This window comes from Equus przewalskii, chromosome 21 (genome assembly GCF_037783145.1).
Source record: "Equus przewalskii isolate Varuska chromosome 21, EquPr2, whole genome shotgun sequence".
In the NCBI taxonomy this organism is placed as follows: Eukaryota; Metazoa; Chordata; class Mammalia; order Perissodactyla; family Equidae; genus Equus; species Equus przewalskii.
This window is the reverse complement of record NC_091851.1, coordinates 38,645,924-38,659,446: the sequence shown is the minus strand read 5'-3', so window position 1 is coordinate 38,659,446 and position 13,523 is coordinate 38,645,924. Positions and strand designations below refer to the sequence as shown.

Sequence of the window (13,523 nt, the reverse complement as noted above, 5' to 3'; positions counted from 1 at the left end):
CGAGAAGAAGCCAGGAGGCCACTGAGGCGGGAGGCGGGAAGGGGGTCGTTCCTTCTGATCCAGAGGAAAGCGACAGAGATGGGGGATGGAGAGTGCAGAGGGTGGGCATCAAGAGCCTGGCCCCCCCTCCAAAGATGCTTAGGAAGGTCCCCTGCAGGAGGGACACAAAAGCCGCGCCCCGGTGGACGGGCTGCCTCCTTCCCAAGACAGGCCTGGAGCTCCTGCACACGGGAAGCGCATCTCAGCCTATCCCGGCGAGCACAGGAAGGACGCCAGTCCCAGGTTCGAATCCATCTTCTCTGTTGCCAGCCCCGTGACCTTAACCCGAGGGCGTAACTTCTGCTTTTTGGTTGGCGCACCTGTGACAGGAACCGCCACACCCATTGGGCAGGCTTGTTAGAAACAGAGGACCAGATGCAGCCACTATGGAAAACAGTATGGAGATTCCTCAAAAAATTAAAAATAGAACTACCATACGATCCAGCCATCCCACTCTGGGTATTTATCCAAAGAGCTTGAAGTCAGCAATCCCAAAAGTCCTATGCACCCCAATGTTTACTGCAGCACTGTTTACAATAGCCAAGACGTGGAAGCAACCTAAGTGTTCAGCAACAGATGAATGGATACAGAAGATGTGGTACATATATACAATGGAATACTACTCAGCTGCAAAACAGAACAAAATCATTCCATTTGCAATAACATGGATGGACCTTGAGAGAATTATGTTAAGTGAAATAAGCCAGCGAGAGAAGGATAATCTGTGTATGACTCCACTCATATGAGGAATTTAAAATTATGGACTAAGAACAGTTTAGTGGATACCAGGGGAAAGGTGGGGTGGGGGGTGGGCACAAAGGGTGAAGTGGTGCACCTACAACATGACTGACAAACATTAATGTACAACTGAAATTTCACAAGATTGTAACCTATCAATAACTCAATAAAAAAAAAAGAAAAAAAGAAACAGAGGACCAGAGACTTTAAGTCACTCGCTCAAGGTCACACAGCTAATAAATACAGGAGCCAGGATTCGACCCTGAGCATTCTGACTCCAGAACTGAAGACTGTAACCAACCAGGATGCTCTCTGGGGAAGGGAAACGTGTCCCTTATGCTGCCTGTCAGCTATGGTCTCTCTCCTACCCGCCCTCCTGGCATCCAGGGCAGCGCCCCAAAGCAGGAGGGAGCGAAGGAAGCATTTGCTGACTGTCTGGTCAGCTAAAGGAGGAACAAGCCCGGGACAGTCCCAACCACCAGGGAGGCGTTCGGGATCAGCCCCCTCACGCCCACAACCATCCACAGGGCAATTCTCTTTCACGATAATCCCCTAAGCGGCCTCAGACACGAGAGGCCTGCAGGCTGCAGTCCACACGCCTCGGATCCTCCGTAGCTCCCCAGGTGTAAACGGTGCCACTCGGAGGGGAGGAGGCAAATGCTCACTTGGAACGCCATTCAGGGTGCGGCTGGCGGGGACGGCGGGCGGACACTTGTTAACACACACGCATCACGGCATTTGCCTTCTTCCTCCACGTCCCCTCGCTTCTCCCTAAGTGCCAAGCTGAGCTTCCCAGCTGGGCACGCCAAAACACCAAAAGCGGCGGCCCCTGCACACCAAGCGCCTGCACGAGAAGCACAGAAAGGCCTTCCGCCAGGGTCTTCTCCAACTCAACAAGTCCACTTGCTCAGGCCAAATACTGGAAGCATCCTTGACTCGTCCATCTTTCTCACCCCGTGTTCCGTCCAATCTGTACACAAATCCTCTTGGTTCTGACTTCAAAATGTATCCCCAATCCGACCACTTCTCTCCACCTCTTCCGCCACCACCCCCTGTGGAAGGCACCATCCTCTCTTGCTGGGACTGTTGCAGTAGCCTGCTCCCCGTCAACCTCCTCCTCTGAAAGATCCTGTTAAAAGCAAGGCCCTTCTCAGCTCAAAATCTTCCACTGAACCGTTACACGGCCACTAGGATGGCTACAATCACAAAAATGGAAATGACAAGTGTTGACAAGGATGCAGAGCAACTGGAACCCTCATACCCTGCCGGGGGAGCGTGAGATTGTGCAGCTGCTTTGGAAACCAGCCTGGCAGTTCTTCAAAAGGTTAAACATAGTTACCCTACGACCTAGCAATATAATCGAAAAGAATTGAAAACATACATTCTTACAAAAACTTGTACATTATTCTTAACAGCCAAAAAGTGGAAATAACTCAATGTCCATCAACTGATGAGTGGACAGACACAAAGCGGTATATCCGTACAGTGGAATATCGTTCGGCAGTAAAAAGGAACGCCGTCCTGATACGTGCTGCCTCGCGGATAATCCTTGAAAACATTACGCTGAGTGAAAGAAGCCAGGCACCAAAGGTCAGGGGTCCCAGGATTCCTTTTATGTGAAAGGCCCAGAAGAGGCAACTCCACAGAGACAGAAAGTAATTAGTGGTTGTCTCCCCCCATGGGAGGGGAGGGGAGAGAGAATAACTGCTAACGGCTATGGGTTTTCTTTTTGGGAGATGGAAATGTTCTGGAATTAGGTCATGGTGATGTCTGCACAACATAGTGAATATACTAAAACCCACTGAATTGTATACTTTAAAATAATGAATTTTACATGAATTATATCTTAATTAAAAAAAACAGTCTCCCTGTCCTCCACCTCAGCCAGTAAACACTGATTAGAGGCCTCCCAGCCCTATGCCATCCAGACCCTCCACCTCCTCTGACCTCATGGCCTACTGCTCACTTCCTACCAACCACACCAACCATGTCCTCACCCCAGGGCCTTTGCACCTGCTGTTACCTTTACTGGTAAAGCTCATCCCATACTTCCTTCCAGGCTTTGCTTGTATGTCTCTCCTTGGTGAGGCCTTCCCTGACCTTGTAGCTTCCCCACCACTCCCCGTCCTGCCCTGATTTATTTCTCCCTTTAGCCTTTATCACCATCTAACATCATATATATTTTAGTTATCTTGTTTCCTGTCATCTTCCCCCACCAGAAGGAAAGCTCCTGGAGGGCAGGGGTTTTATTGTCTTTCAATCACCTTTGTATTCCCAGGGCCTAGAGCAACGCCTGACACACAGCAGGTGCTTGTGTTTCCAAAGACGGCCCCACAACTCTCTCCCATCCCACACACCTGTCTGCAATATGACTCTGCCACCCTGCCCATCAAGAGCTGGGATCGATTCCCCCCACTCCTGTAGCTGGGCTGGTCCACGACTTGCTTTGACCCATAGGATATGTGGGGAGCAGTGCTCTGTCACTGTGGGTCTGGGCCCTAAGAGACCTTGCAGCTTCTGATTCGCTCTCTTGGAAGACAACGGAAGTGAAGTCCAGGCAATCCCACTTGAGAGGCCACATGGCAAGAGGGGCCCCAGAGAGAGAGAGGCCACGTGCAGGACTGGGAGCTCCAGCCGACAGCACCAACTGCCAGCCGCGAGGGAGGCCACGTCGGACCTCCCGGTCGGCCAGCTCTCCAGCTGAAGGCAGCCCCACACGAGCCCGGCCAACACCCGGTGAGCAGAAGCACGACTCACAGGAGCCCCACACTCGGCAAAGTCACGGCCATGAAACGGTTGTTTGAAGCCACTAGGTTTGGGGCAGTTTGTTCCCCAGAGCTAGATGACCCATAGAGCGTTCCATGAATACTCCTTACAGGAAAGGAAGGAGAGAGGGAGGGACTCTGGGAAGAACCACCGCCTGAGAAGAGTGGCCTAGACTACTGTTTAGTCTCACCCCTGCACTTTATGCTGTGCGGCCTTAACTACATCTCTGACCATCTCTGTGCCTCAGTTTCTCCATTTGGAAATTGGGGGAAAACGATCCTCAGACTCCCTGTCTTGAGATAGAAGCTGAGAAGGGTCAATTAAGTAATTCCCCTAGGTTACCCTTGGCGAGATGCTATGCCCGGACAGGAGACGACTATAACTGGGGCCCTACTAGCATCTTCAAACTCAAATGGACACAGAAGCCAGGTGGAAATGAATACCAGGGAAGTGGGCCACGTGGAAGATGCGTTTTCTGCACACTGCTTATTTTCAGTTTCCTACTTTTGATGGAGAGCTTTTACTTTTCTCTAAGAAACACAGCAGCACAAGCAGGATAATAAATGGCACTGACCCTCAGCATCCAGACAGGGATACAACAGGGAGGGGTGGGGACTGTGGCAAACAAGAGAATCCTTGTCCCATCTAAAGAGAGTGGCTGCTACTTGACTCTAGAGGATTGAGCCAGGTGGGAACTGCCGAACCTGCTTCGTTCATGACAAACGGTGATCCAGATATTTATGCAACTCTCCCAGTTCAAAACAGTTCAAAACTAACCTAAAACCTTAAAAAAAAACCACTATGACGGCCAGACAAACCTGTCTGTGGGCTGAATAGGGCCTTCAGACCTCTGGCCTATCAGTGTCTTAAAACACAAACATACGTGAAATGTCCAGAGCAGAAAAATCTATGGAGACAGAAAGTAGATTAGTGGGGGCTTGGGGGAGTGACAGCTAAGGGGACAGGGTTTCCTTTCAGGGTACTGGCAATGTCATAAAATTGATTGTGGCTGATGGTTGTGCAATATCCAAAACTGTGAATATCCAAAAACCCATTAAATTGTACACTCTAAATGGGAGAATTGTACAGCATGTGGATTATATCCCGATAATGCTGTTTCACACACACACACACACACACACACACACAACACACACACACACAAATCCTCCTAGAAACCACAAGGTCCATTCCGCCCAGACCAGGCCCTGGGCTACTGAAGACCTGTACCTTTTGTTGCAACATTTTCAGAGAAGCCAGACATTTGGATTTTTATGTGAAAACTCCCACTTTTTGCAAGTTGGCAACTACTCGGGAATTTTTTAAATCAATCACTATGCCAGCCAGAGGACACCCATCTGCAGCCACGCCAGGTTCCAGGACGCGCTTTCCACATTAGCTTGACACTGAGTGCTGCCTGCCCTGCCCGCTGCCCCCCCTACCTTCCAGCCGGGCTGGGCCAGGGTCCAGGAGCACATGATGGGAGATGAAAACCGGCCCAAGGACCACGGGACCTGCCCACACCCGGGGCATGTAGTTAGGAATGTCACTTCTCTGAGAGAGCTCTTGGTGGCTCCTTCCGAGGACAGCAAGAGGAAAGGTCTTTTCAGTGTCTGAGTTTCCCCTTCCACCAGCCTGACCTCAGGCACAGAAAGTCACCTCATGCCCATGCACAGATGAAAGGGCCGGGATGGCCGCAGAAAGAGCCGGGAGCCGGGCCAGCCACGCGTGAGGGCTGAGAAGAGGAAGCGGAATTGCAAACTGGGAAGGACCTGGCCAGTTAGACGGGAGCCCGCTTCCCAAGGAGGGGACACCGGGACTCCTTCCTCCCAGGCTCCAAGGCAGGGCAAACAGGAGTCCCCATCCTGGCACCAGAGAGACCCCTGACCTTGAAGCTTGAGAGTCCAGAAGGGGCTGACCACTCTACTCGCCCCTCACCCTGACCCTGACTTCTAAGAAGGTTCATTTGGCAGCAGCGACCGAAATTCAAAATGCATGCAGCCTAGGACCAGTAATTCTCCCACTACGCATTCATCCTGCAGACATATTTGCACAAACGCAAAAGGATGTACGTACAGGGTTACTCAGCGCAAGAGACTTTGTGACAGCAAAGAACCCACGTAACTTAAATGACCATTGACAGAGGAACGGTTACCTAAATTATAATTCAGACAGACAACGCAGTTCTGTTTCTCAGCTAAAAATAATTGGGCAGCTCTCTGTGAATGCAGATGGAAAGATCTCCAAGACACATCGAGTGAAAGAAGCTGATGCAGAAGCGGGAGGCGATGGGTGGGGGTGGGGAGTACCTGTTGTGCTTGCTGGGCTGGGGACCCGGGAGCCGAGGTGGCCTCTGCAGAGAGCAGGAGGCGCTGAGAGCCAGGCTGGGAGGGCCTCGCTCATCCCTCTGTCGCCACTGGGACTTTCGGATTTTGGAGCATGTGCACGCATTTTTTATTTTTAAATCCAAACTTATTTTAAAAGCAAAACCAACTCCAATTTACTTTAAAAGAACTCACAGGCCAAATTTCTGCCACACTTGCACCAAGGAATAAATTCAGATGCCAGGACAGCTTAAGAGACCCGGTGGCCCATTTGGATCATGCACTTGGCAACTGTATTTTGTAAACCAAAAATAGAAATCTAGGTTGGTCTCACGCACGCGGGTCAGAAAGTTAACACTGGACTCCCAGGGCTCCGGGGGCCGTGCTGGTGAGTGAAATTCGTGGTCCTCAGCACAGCGCAAGGCTGAGACGGCCCACTGCCAACACCGCACAGAGCGGTCAGCGTGTGTCCCCCGCACCCTCCCACCTGCCCGACTAAGAGCCCTAGGACAAGAGCGCGTCAGGCGCTGTCACCTCGTGGCACCTGTGGTGTCTGCACCTGGGACCTGGGACTCAACACCCGTGAAGAAACAAGTGAAGAACCATAGCTGATGCTCCCAAACCGCTGGCTAGGCCAGACCCTGCGCCACGCACGTCCTGTGGACTATCCCACCCAACCCCATAACCACCGACCGCACCGCGGGGCCCAGGCACGGAGGGACGCGGGGCCCAGAGCCGAGATCTAAACCTGAGCCGGGTGGCTCCAGAGCCCACGTCCGCCCAGCACTCAGCCTGGCAGGAGCAGGTGGCTGGGAGGCCCATACATCTGTAAAGGATGTTTCTTCAGCAGATACATACGGAGTCGCTCGGCCCCCGGTGCTGCGGACACAGTGGCAGGCAGGACAGAGGGTTCCCCGCCTTCACGGGGCTGCCGCTGGAAGTGGGGCACTCAGGAAGCAGGGCAGGTCCCGCCTCCACTGACTGCAGCAGTGCGACCCCAACCAGGTCAGGCCAGGGGCCTCAACCAGGCGGGCCGGCAGGAGCTCCAGGGTGGTGTTTACAAGTCCAGATCCCCAGGCCCGGGCCTCCCTCACGGGTGCCCCCACGATCAGCAGCCACGGAGACTTTCCGACAGACTGATCAGTCTAGTCCTCCAGGCCTAAAACTCTGCCGGATAGCTTTCAGAATCCCAGTGCCCAGCGGCACCCACCCCAATGAACTCAGAACACCCAGGGGTGGGAGCCAGGCATCAGTTTTTCTGAAGATCCCCAGATGACGCCAACTCTTGGGAACCACGCCCCACATCAGTTCTCTCAACCTTGGCTATACCCACCCCTAGAGATGGATTTAACCTAATCTCTTATTTACAGATACACGAAACAGGTGCTTTTTTGCCTTTTAAGCTTTTATTTACGCCACACACACCTCTGTGCATCTTGCCTTTCTCCCCTGGCGCCATGCACTGCAGGCTGCAATGAATGGTGCATTCAGAGCTGACTCACGCTGCAGCCGTGAGCTGTCCACTGTGCAGAAGCATCGCGATGCGGCCGGCCCGTGGTGATGAGCACTGGGGTCATTTCCAATCTTTGGGAACCTGTCTGTTTTAAAGCTTCTTGGTTGCTGCTGAGCGTCAGCCAGACTGGGGACCTTTGGCCAAGGCTCCAGGCTGACCCTCCCCCGAAGCACAGATGTCCTGTGATAAGAGGTGGTTCAGAGCCAAGGATGGCTCCTTCCTCTGCTGGGTGCTTCCAGGGGAAGAAAGATGGAACTTCCTTCTAAGGAAGGCTGCCCCTCCAAGCATCCCCTGCCAACTGGCCTTGGCTCCTCACACCCCTGAAAGCTCTGATGCAGGGGGTGTGGCCAGCTCGGCCCACGTCCACCTGGACGGCCACATCTGAAGTCTCCCTCTTGCCCCTGCAGCCCTTCCAGCACATTCCAGCACTGCAGCCACAAGTCCACAAATCTGACCACGTCTTACCCCTGCTCATAGCTTCTATCCATGATCCTAAAGTCGAATCCAGACTGCTCTCACGGCCCCAGGCCCTGGTCTGGCCCTGCCCACGCTCCCCCTCAATCACTGAGGTTCACCCCCTCAGGCACCTCCGGTTCCTCATCTTTCTCCACCTCAGGCCGAGTACACCCGCCAGCTCTTTGCCTGGCAGTTCCTTCCCGTCCTCCGGCTTGTCTCTGTCACAGCCCCTCAGGTGTCTCCTAGCATCTCATCTTCTAGTCACCCCGACTACTGAGTCTGCTCAGCTCCCTGCTACCCCGGCCTTGAGGGCAGGCACGCTGGCCGCTCACGCGCACAGCAGGTCTGAGGACCGTGTGAACACAGGGCCACACCTTGAGACAGAGGAGACCGTGCCTGGCAGCCCCCCGCAGACTCTAATCTGAACATCCAAACCCAAGTGCCGACCGGGGCCAGCAGGTCACAAGGGCAGGACACATGCTGGGGGCCAGGGGGACCCTTAGGCACATGGTGTTTGCAGGGTGGACACAACAGAATATTCTCTGCTCCCTCAAAGAAACAGCCCCTTTTACATTTTTCTTGAAACTTGGGGCATCTTTGGCAAATTTCTGTTTTCCTACTTTAGTCCAGACATGTGGTTTGGAGACATAGTTCTCTTTCCTCTTATCACAACAACAGAAAAATCAAAAGTTCAAACACTAGGGTAAATGGTAACTGATACCAGCGTCAGTTTGGGGGAGACAATAGGGAGGAGTGGGGACTGAGGCAAGCAGAGGACCACAACCAGGAAACACGACCTAGGATTACCAGACTGTCCATTACTTTAAATAAACAAGAAACTCAGACTTTTTCATGAAAACTCTCTATTTTAAACTCTCCATATGGACTGAACCAATCACATCAGAGTGTGGGATTCAGACTCAGGGCCACCAGTTTGCAACCCCTGATGGAACCCACATGTGGTTAAAAGACCCAGGTGTTTTCCCCGCCCCCACCCTCTGCTCACTCAAGCAAAGACCCTGGGTGTGAGAAGGCGCTGGCTCCCTTCGTTTCCTTCCATCGAGGCCACTCACCACCTCTGTGGGCCACACCTGTCCTGCGTCCCGGCACGGGAACCGAAGGGAATTCTGAAAGGGCCTGGTCAGGAGTCCCCTGTGGTGGGTATCCGTGCTCAGCCATTCGGGGAACCCTGAGCTCCCCTCCCTCAGAAGTCACGGGGCCCCAGGAGGCAAAGCGCTCTCTCTCCCTGGCATCTTGAAGCAGCTTCCCGAGACCCCCCTGAAACGTCCCCAAAAAGAGGAAGTTCTGACCAGAAAAGAGAGAAAGTAAAACAGACAAAGCTGTTTGGACAGAAACCCCCAAAGTTGCAGTTTCCTGGAAATGGTAAACTGCTCACCTGCCAGCCTGTCTCAGCAGGCGGCCCATCAGTGGCCCCTCGACCTGGGAGTTGGCGCCAAGTGCCCGCCTTCTGCCCTCCTCAGCAGCCACATCTCCACTGTCCCCTTCCACCTACCGCTCTTCTGTGCCCAAGATCACCCTGCTTCGTCCCAGCCCAGGGCCTTTGCAAGTTCTCTTCCTTCCCCCTGGGATATTTTCTTCCTCCCTCTCAGCCTGGTCAACTGGGCTCAGCCTAAAAAGAAGTTGCCTGGGGCTGACCCGGTGCCACAGTGGTTAAGTTCACGGGTTCAGATCCTGGGCATGGACCTACACACAGCTCATCAGGCCATGCTGTGACGGCGTCCCACATACAAAGTAGAGGAAAATGGGCACAGATGTTAGCTCAGGGCCAATCTTCCTCACCAACAGAAAAAGACACTGCCTCAGGGAAGCCCTCCCTGATGACATCCAGACAAGCTCACATCCCTCTGCTATTCACCTCGCGGATCTCTGTGCTTCCTCTTGCCTGCACATCCCTCAGTGGTTACCACTCAGGTCTCAGCTTTCTCAGAGACGCCTTCCCCGCCCCTCGTCTCCCAGACACCCTCTATCCCATTTCCCTGGGTTACGCTCTCTGCGGCACTCGCGTTCCGTGCTTACTGTCTGACGGTGCCATGAGAGCAGACCCGGTGCTTCACTGCCCATGGTGTCCCCAGCTCCTGGCACACAGCAGGGTTCGAGGTGTTGAACGAAGCGAGCCCACTTCGCCAGGAACCCCGGGACCCCCCCAGGACGGGAGGCGGCTGGCCTAGGCTCCTATTGCTCCTTTTAAGAGCCAAAAGTGGCCCTGGGAGAAGGGCTGCTGCCCAGGCCTGTTCCCCAACCAAACCTCCCTCTTCCAGCTCAGCTGCACATCTGCAACCAGCGGCAGCTGGGGACCTGCTAATGAATTAAGCTTTAAGTAGAGCAGCAAGTGACTCTGCTCTGGCGGTTTCTGCTGCTTTCGGTAAATAAACTCCAGCAAGCACGCTGAGTGGCTTTACTGCCGCTCGGAGCTACAGGGAGCTGGGCTCTTCATTAGGCCTCACAAACGAGCGAGTGTGAGCTGGAGAGCCCGGAACGGGAAGGCGCAGTCAACACAGGCAGTTCTTCTCGATGGCTGTCCCTAATAGAGACAAAATGAAGCGAAGGTTTAGCCGCCGGGCACAAGGACATCTGGCTGCTGAGAGCAAGAGAGTAAGTCGACAGAACAACATCCTAGCCACTGGGTCCCTGCCAGGATGCAAAGACCTACTCCACGAACACAGGTCGGCACACGGCTGGCACAAAGTGTGTGCCCAGGAAATAGGAGCAATTATTATTAAATTGTGGGATCCTGGGAAGGCAAAGAATGACGAAGACCCACGCTCTCCAGCAGGGAAGCCACCAGCCTCACAGGACTACTGAGCGCTGAGAACATGACTGGTCCGAACTGAGACCTGCTGTCAGTTCAATATTAAAAGCTGAAGTTTGAAAAATTAGTACAATGAAAAAAATGTAAAAGTCTCATTTTTTGTTTTTTACATTGATTACAGGTTGAAATGATATTTTGGATACACTGTTATTTTAAGTATATTGAAACTTGCTGTACACCTTAAACATACACTGTTGTATGCCAATTATATCTCAATAAAACTGGAAAAGATATATTGAAGTTAATTTCATGTTTCTTTTCCTTTGGGTTTTTTGGGGTGGTTTTTTTTGTGTGTGTGAGGAAGATTGGCCCAGAGCTAACAACTGTTGCCAATCTTCCTCTTTTTGCTTGAGGAAGAGTGTCGCTGAGCCAACACCTGTGCCAATCTTCCTCTATTTTGTATGTGGGATGCAGCCACAACATGGCTTGATGAGCGATGTCTAGGTCCGTGCCCGGGATCCGAACCCACAAACCCCAGGCTACCAAAGCAGACAGTATCAACATAACTGCTACAGGACTGGGTGGCCCCTCTTTTTCGTTTTTTATGTGGCTCCTGGAATATTTAAAAGTACCTGGATGGCTCACACCGTGGCTCAGATTGTATGTCTACTGAACTGCTCTTACAGGTACATCCCGACATGGCAATGTGTCCATGCCGTTCGTTAAAACTGAGATATAACTGACATACCCTGAAACTCACCCTTTTAAAGTGGACAATTCACTGGTTTTCAGTATATTCACAAAGTTGTGCAACCATCCCACTAATTCCAGAACATTCTCATCACCCTGAAAGAAGGCTTATTCCTTCTCACCAGCAGTCACTCCCTATTTTGAGTAAAGAAAAGCAAGCTGCAGAACACTACTGCGGCATCAAGCGGGCTTCTATAGACTAATTATATTATTATTAATACCCACGCATACCCCCGTCCGTAAACGCATTTTTAAATGTTGGAAGGATGTACACCACACTGCGAAGGATGGTTCTCTCTGGGAACTACAGTCGGGATGGCAGAGAAAAGGGGCGGGCGCCCACCCTGTCTTTCATATCCTGCTGCACCGCTTTCGTGAGTTAAAGAGAGGATGAGTTGAATTTCTAGCCCTAAATAACTCCTGGTGAACTTGGGTAAGTAACTTTTTCACGGCACTGGCAACAGACTGGCTTCAGCTGGAAGAGAAAGGGTCCAGTTTTAGATTGCTTCTGATTCTGTGCTTTTAAAATAGAAAGTACAGACAGAGACGAGGTCTTCTCCGTCCTGGCAGCAGCAGCGGCCCGGTGGCTCCCCGCGCCGCGCGGCCCGCCCGCCTCCTCCGCGGCATCTGCGCACGGCTCGCAGCGGAGGGGGCCGAGCGCCCGGGCAGGGGCGGGCGGGGGTCGGCCTCCCCCGGGCCCAGCCTGGCAAAGGGCAGCCGCTGCGAGCGCGCCTCGCTCGGGCGTCCCGGCCCATGCTGGGGGACCCGGGGGGACGGGAGGCGAGTCTGGGCCCCCGGGGCCGTGTCGCCTGGGGGAGGGAGCGGCGCGACCTGCCGCGCATCTCTGGGTGGCGCCAGGCAGTCACCGCTCCGCAAAGGAGGGGAACTCTGGGCCCGGGCCGCTGCGCCGGTGCGAAAGGATGCTGCGGGGAGGCCGAGGGTTCGGGTCCGGGGCCCAGAGCGCCGGGGGCCCGCGCCCTCCACTCCTCCCCCAGGGCGCGCGGGTCCCGGCCCCCCAACCCCGAACCTGCGTCCCCCACCTCCAACCCCCGTCCCCTACCTCGGCCCCGGGCTCGGGGGTCAGGAAGAGCGCGAGCTCCCGCGCCCCGCTGCGCACGGGCTCCGGCCCGTCGGCGTCCACGAGCAGCATCAGGAGCGCAGCGGGGTCCAGCTGTCGGAGGCTGCCCGCGAGCCTGTCGCCGCGCCCCGGCCTCGGAGCCCCGCCCCCAGCCGGCTGCATGCCCCGCGGCCCGCCTGGCGGAGGCGGGGCAGGTGCGCGTCTCGCGGAGCGTCGGGCCGAGCGGGCAGCGCCTCCCAGTGGCGCGCGGCGCTCACTGCGCCCGGCCCTCCGCCGCCTGGTAAAGCAGAGCGGCTCCAACTCGCCTGCAGATTGCAATCTCCGGGGCCCTTTTAAAACTTCCAGAATCCGGGCCACACGCAGGCCCGGGCGTTGGGACCCGGGCATCAGTATTTTTTGAAGCTCGCCAGGTGATTCCAACATACAGCCGAGTTTGAGAACCCCCGATATAGACCGCCTCTTTTCCTTGGAATCCGGGCGGAGCCGGGGTTCCCAGTCCCCACAGCACTTTAGGATGCCCTGGGGAGCTTTTACAAGCCCGGAAGCCGGGGCTCGCCCCTGGCCGTTTCAGCCAGAATCTTTAGGGGTGGGGCTTGGGCATCAGGAGTTTTCAAAGGTCCCCGGGTGTTTCCAGCATGCCTCGAGGATAGGGAGCGGCTATCCCAGAGGACCCTTTCATTTAAAGACCTAAACCCCGGCCCCAAGGCCCGTCCCCCTCCAGCATCTCGTTGTCCTGCAAATGAGGGAAGCCGGGGTGGCGGCCCTCTTCCGCCAGGGGCAGCTTTGAAAATCAGCGTCCCGGGGAATTCTTAAGCGAGCACAATTTGACCCCCTCACGGGCCCGGGGGAGGTCTGTCTAGACCCTTTGGAGGCTGAAGAGGGTGGGGCGATCCCCCTAAAGCAATGCTAATGAGGAAAAAACTAAGAAAGGTAAAGAAGTGTAGGGAGGCCTAGAGTTCTAATTTTTCCTCTGATGACTTTTTCTTTTAAAATGTTAAATTCGTTTCTAAAAACCGGGCTAGGCTTAAGGAGGCAAATAAACATACAGGACGCCCCTCCCCCTCTCCTGTTAAATCTGAGTTTATGTTT

The 13,523-nt window shown here is 54.2% G+C and overlaps 1 protein-coding gene across 1 annotated transcript in view; it reads right to left on the bottom strand.

The window, feature by feature from the left end:
* BCAS4 (breast carcinoma amplified sequence 4) overlaps window positions 1–12,641 on the bottom strand; it is a 57,152-nt gene extending 44,511 nt beyond the window's left edge. Inside the window, exon 1 of the mRNA XM_070589456.1 lies at window positions 12,417–12,641. Within this exon, the coding sequence (XP_070445557.1) occupies window positions 12,417–12,596 (180 nt within the window). The 5' untranslated portion in view covers window positions 12,597–12,641. The remainder of the gene's footprint in view (window positions 1–12,416) is intronic.
* Between the last annotated feature and the right edge of the window lie 882 nt (window positions 12,642–13,523).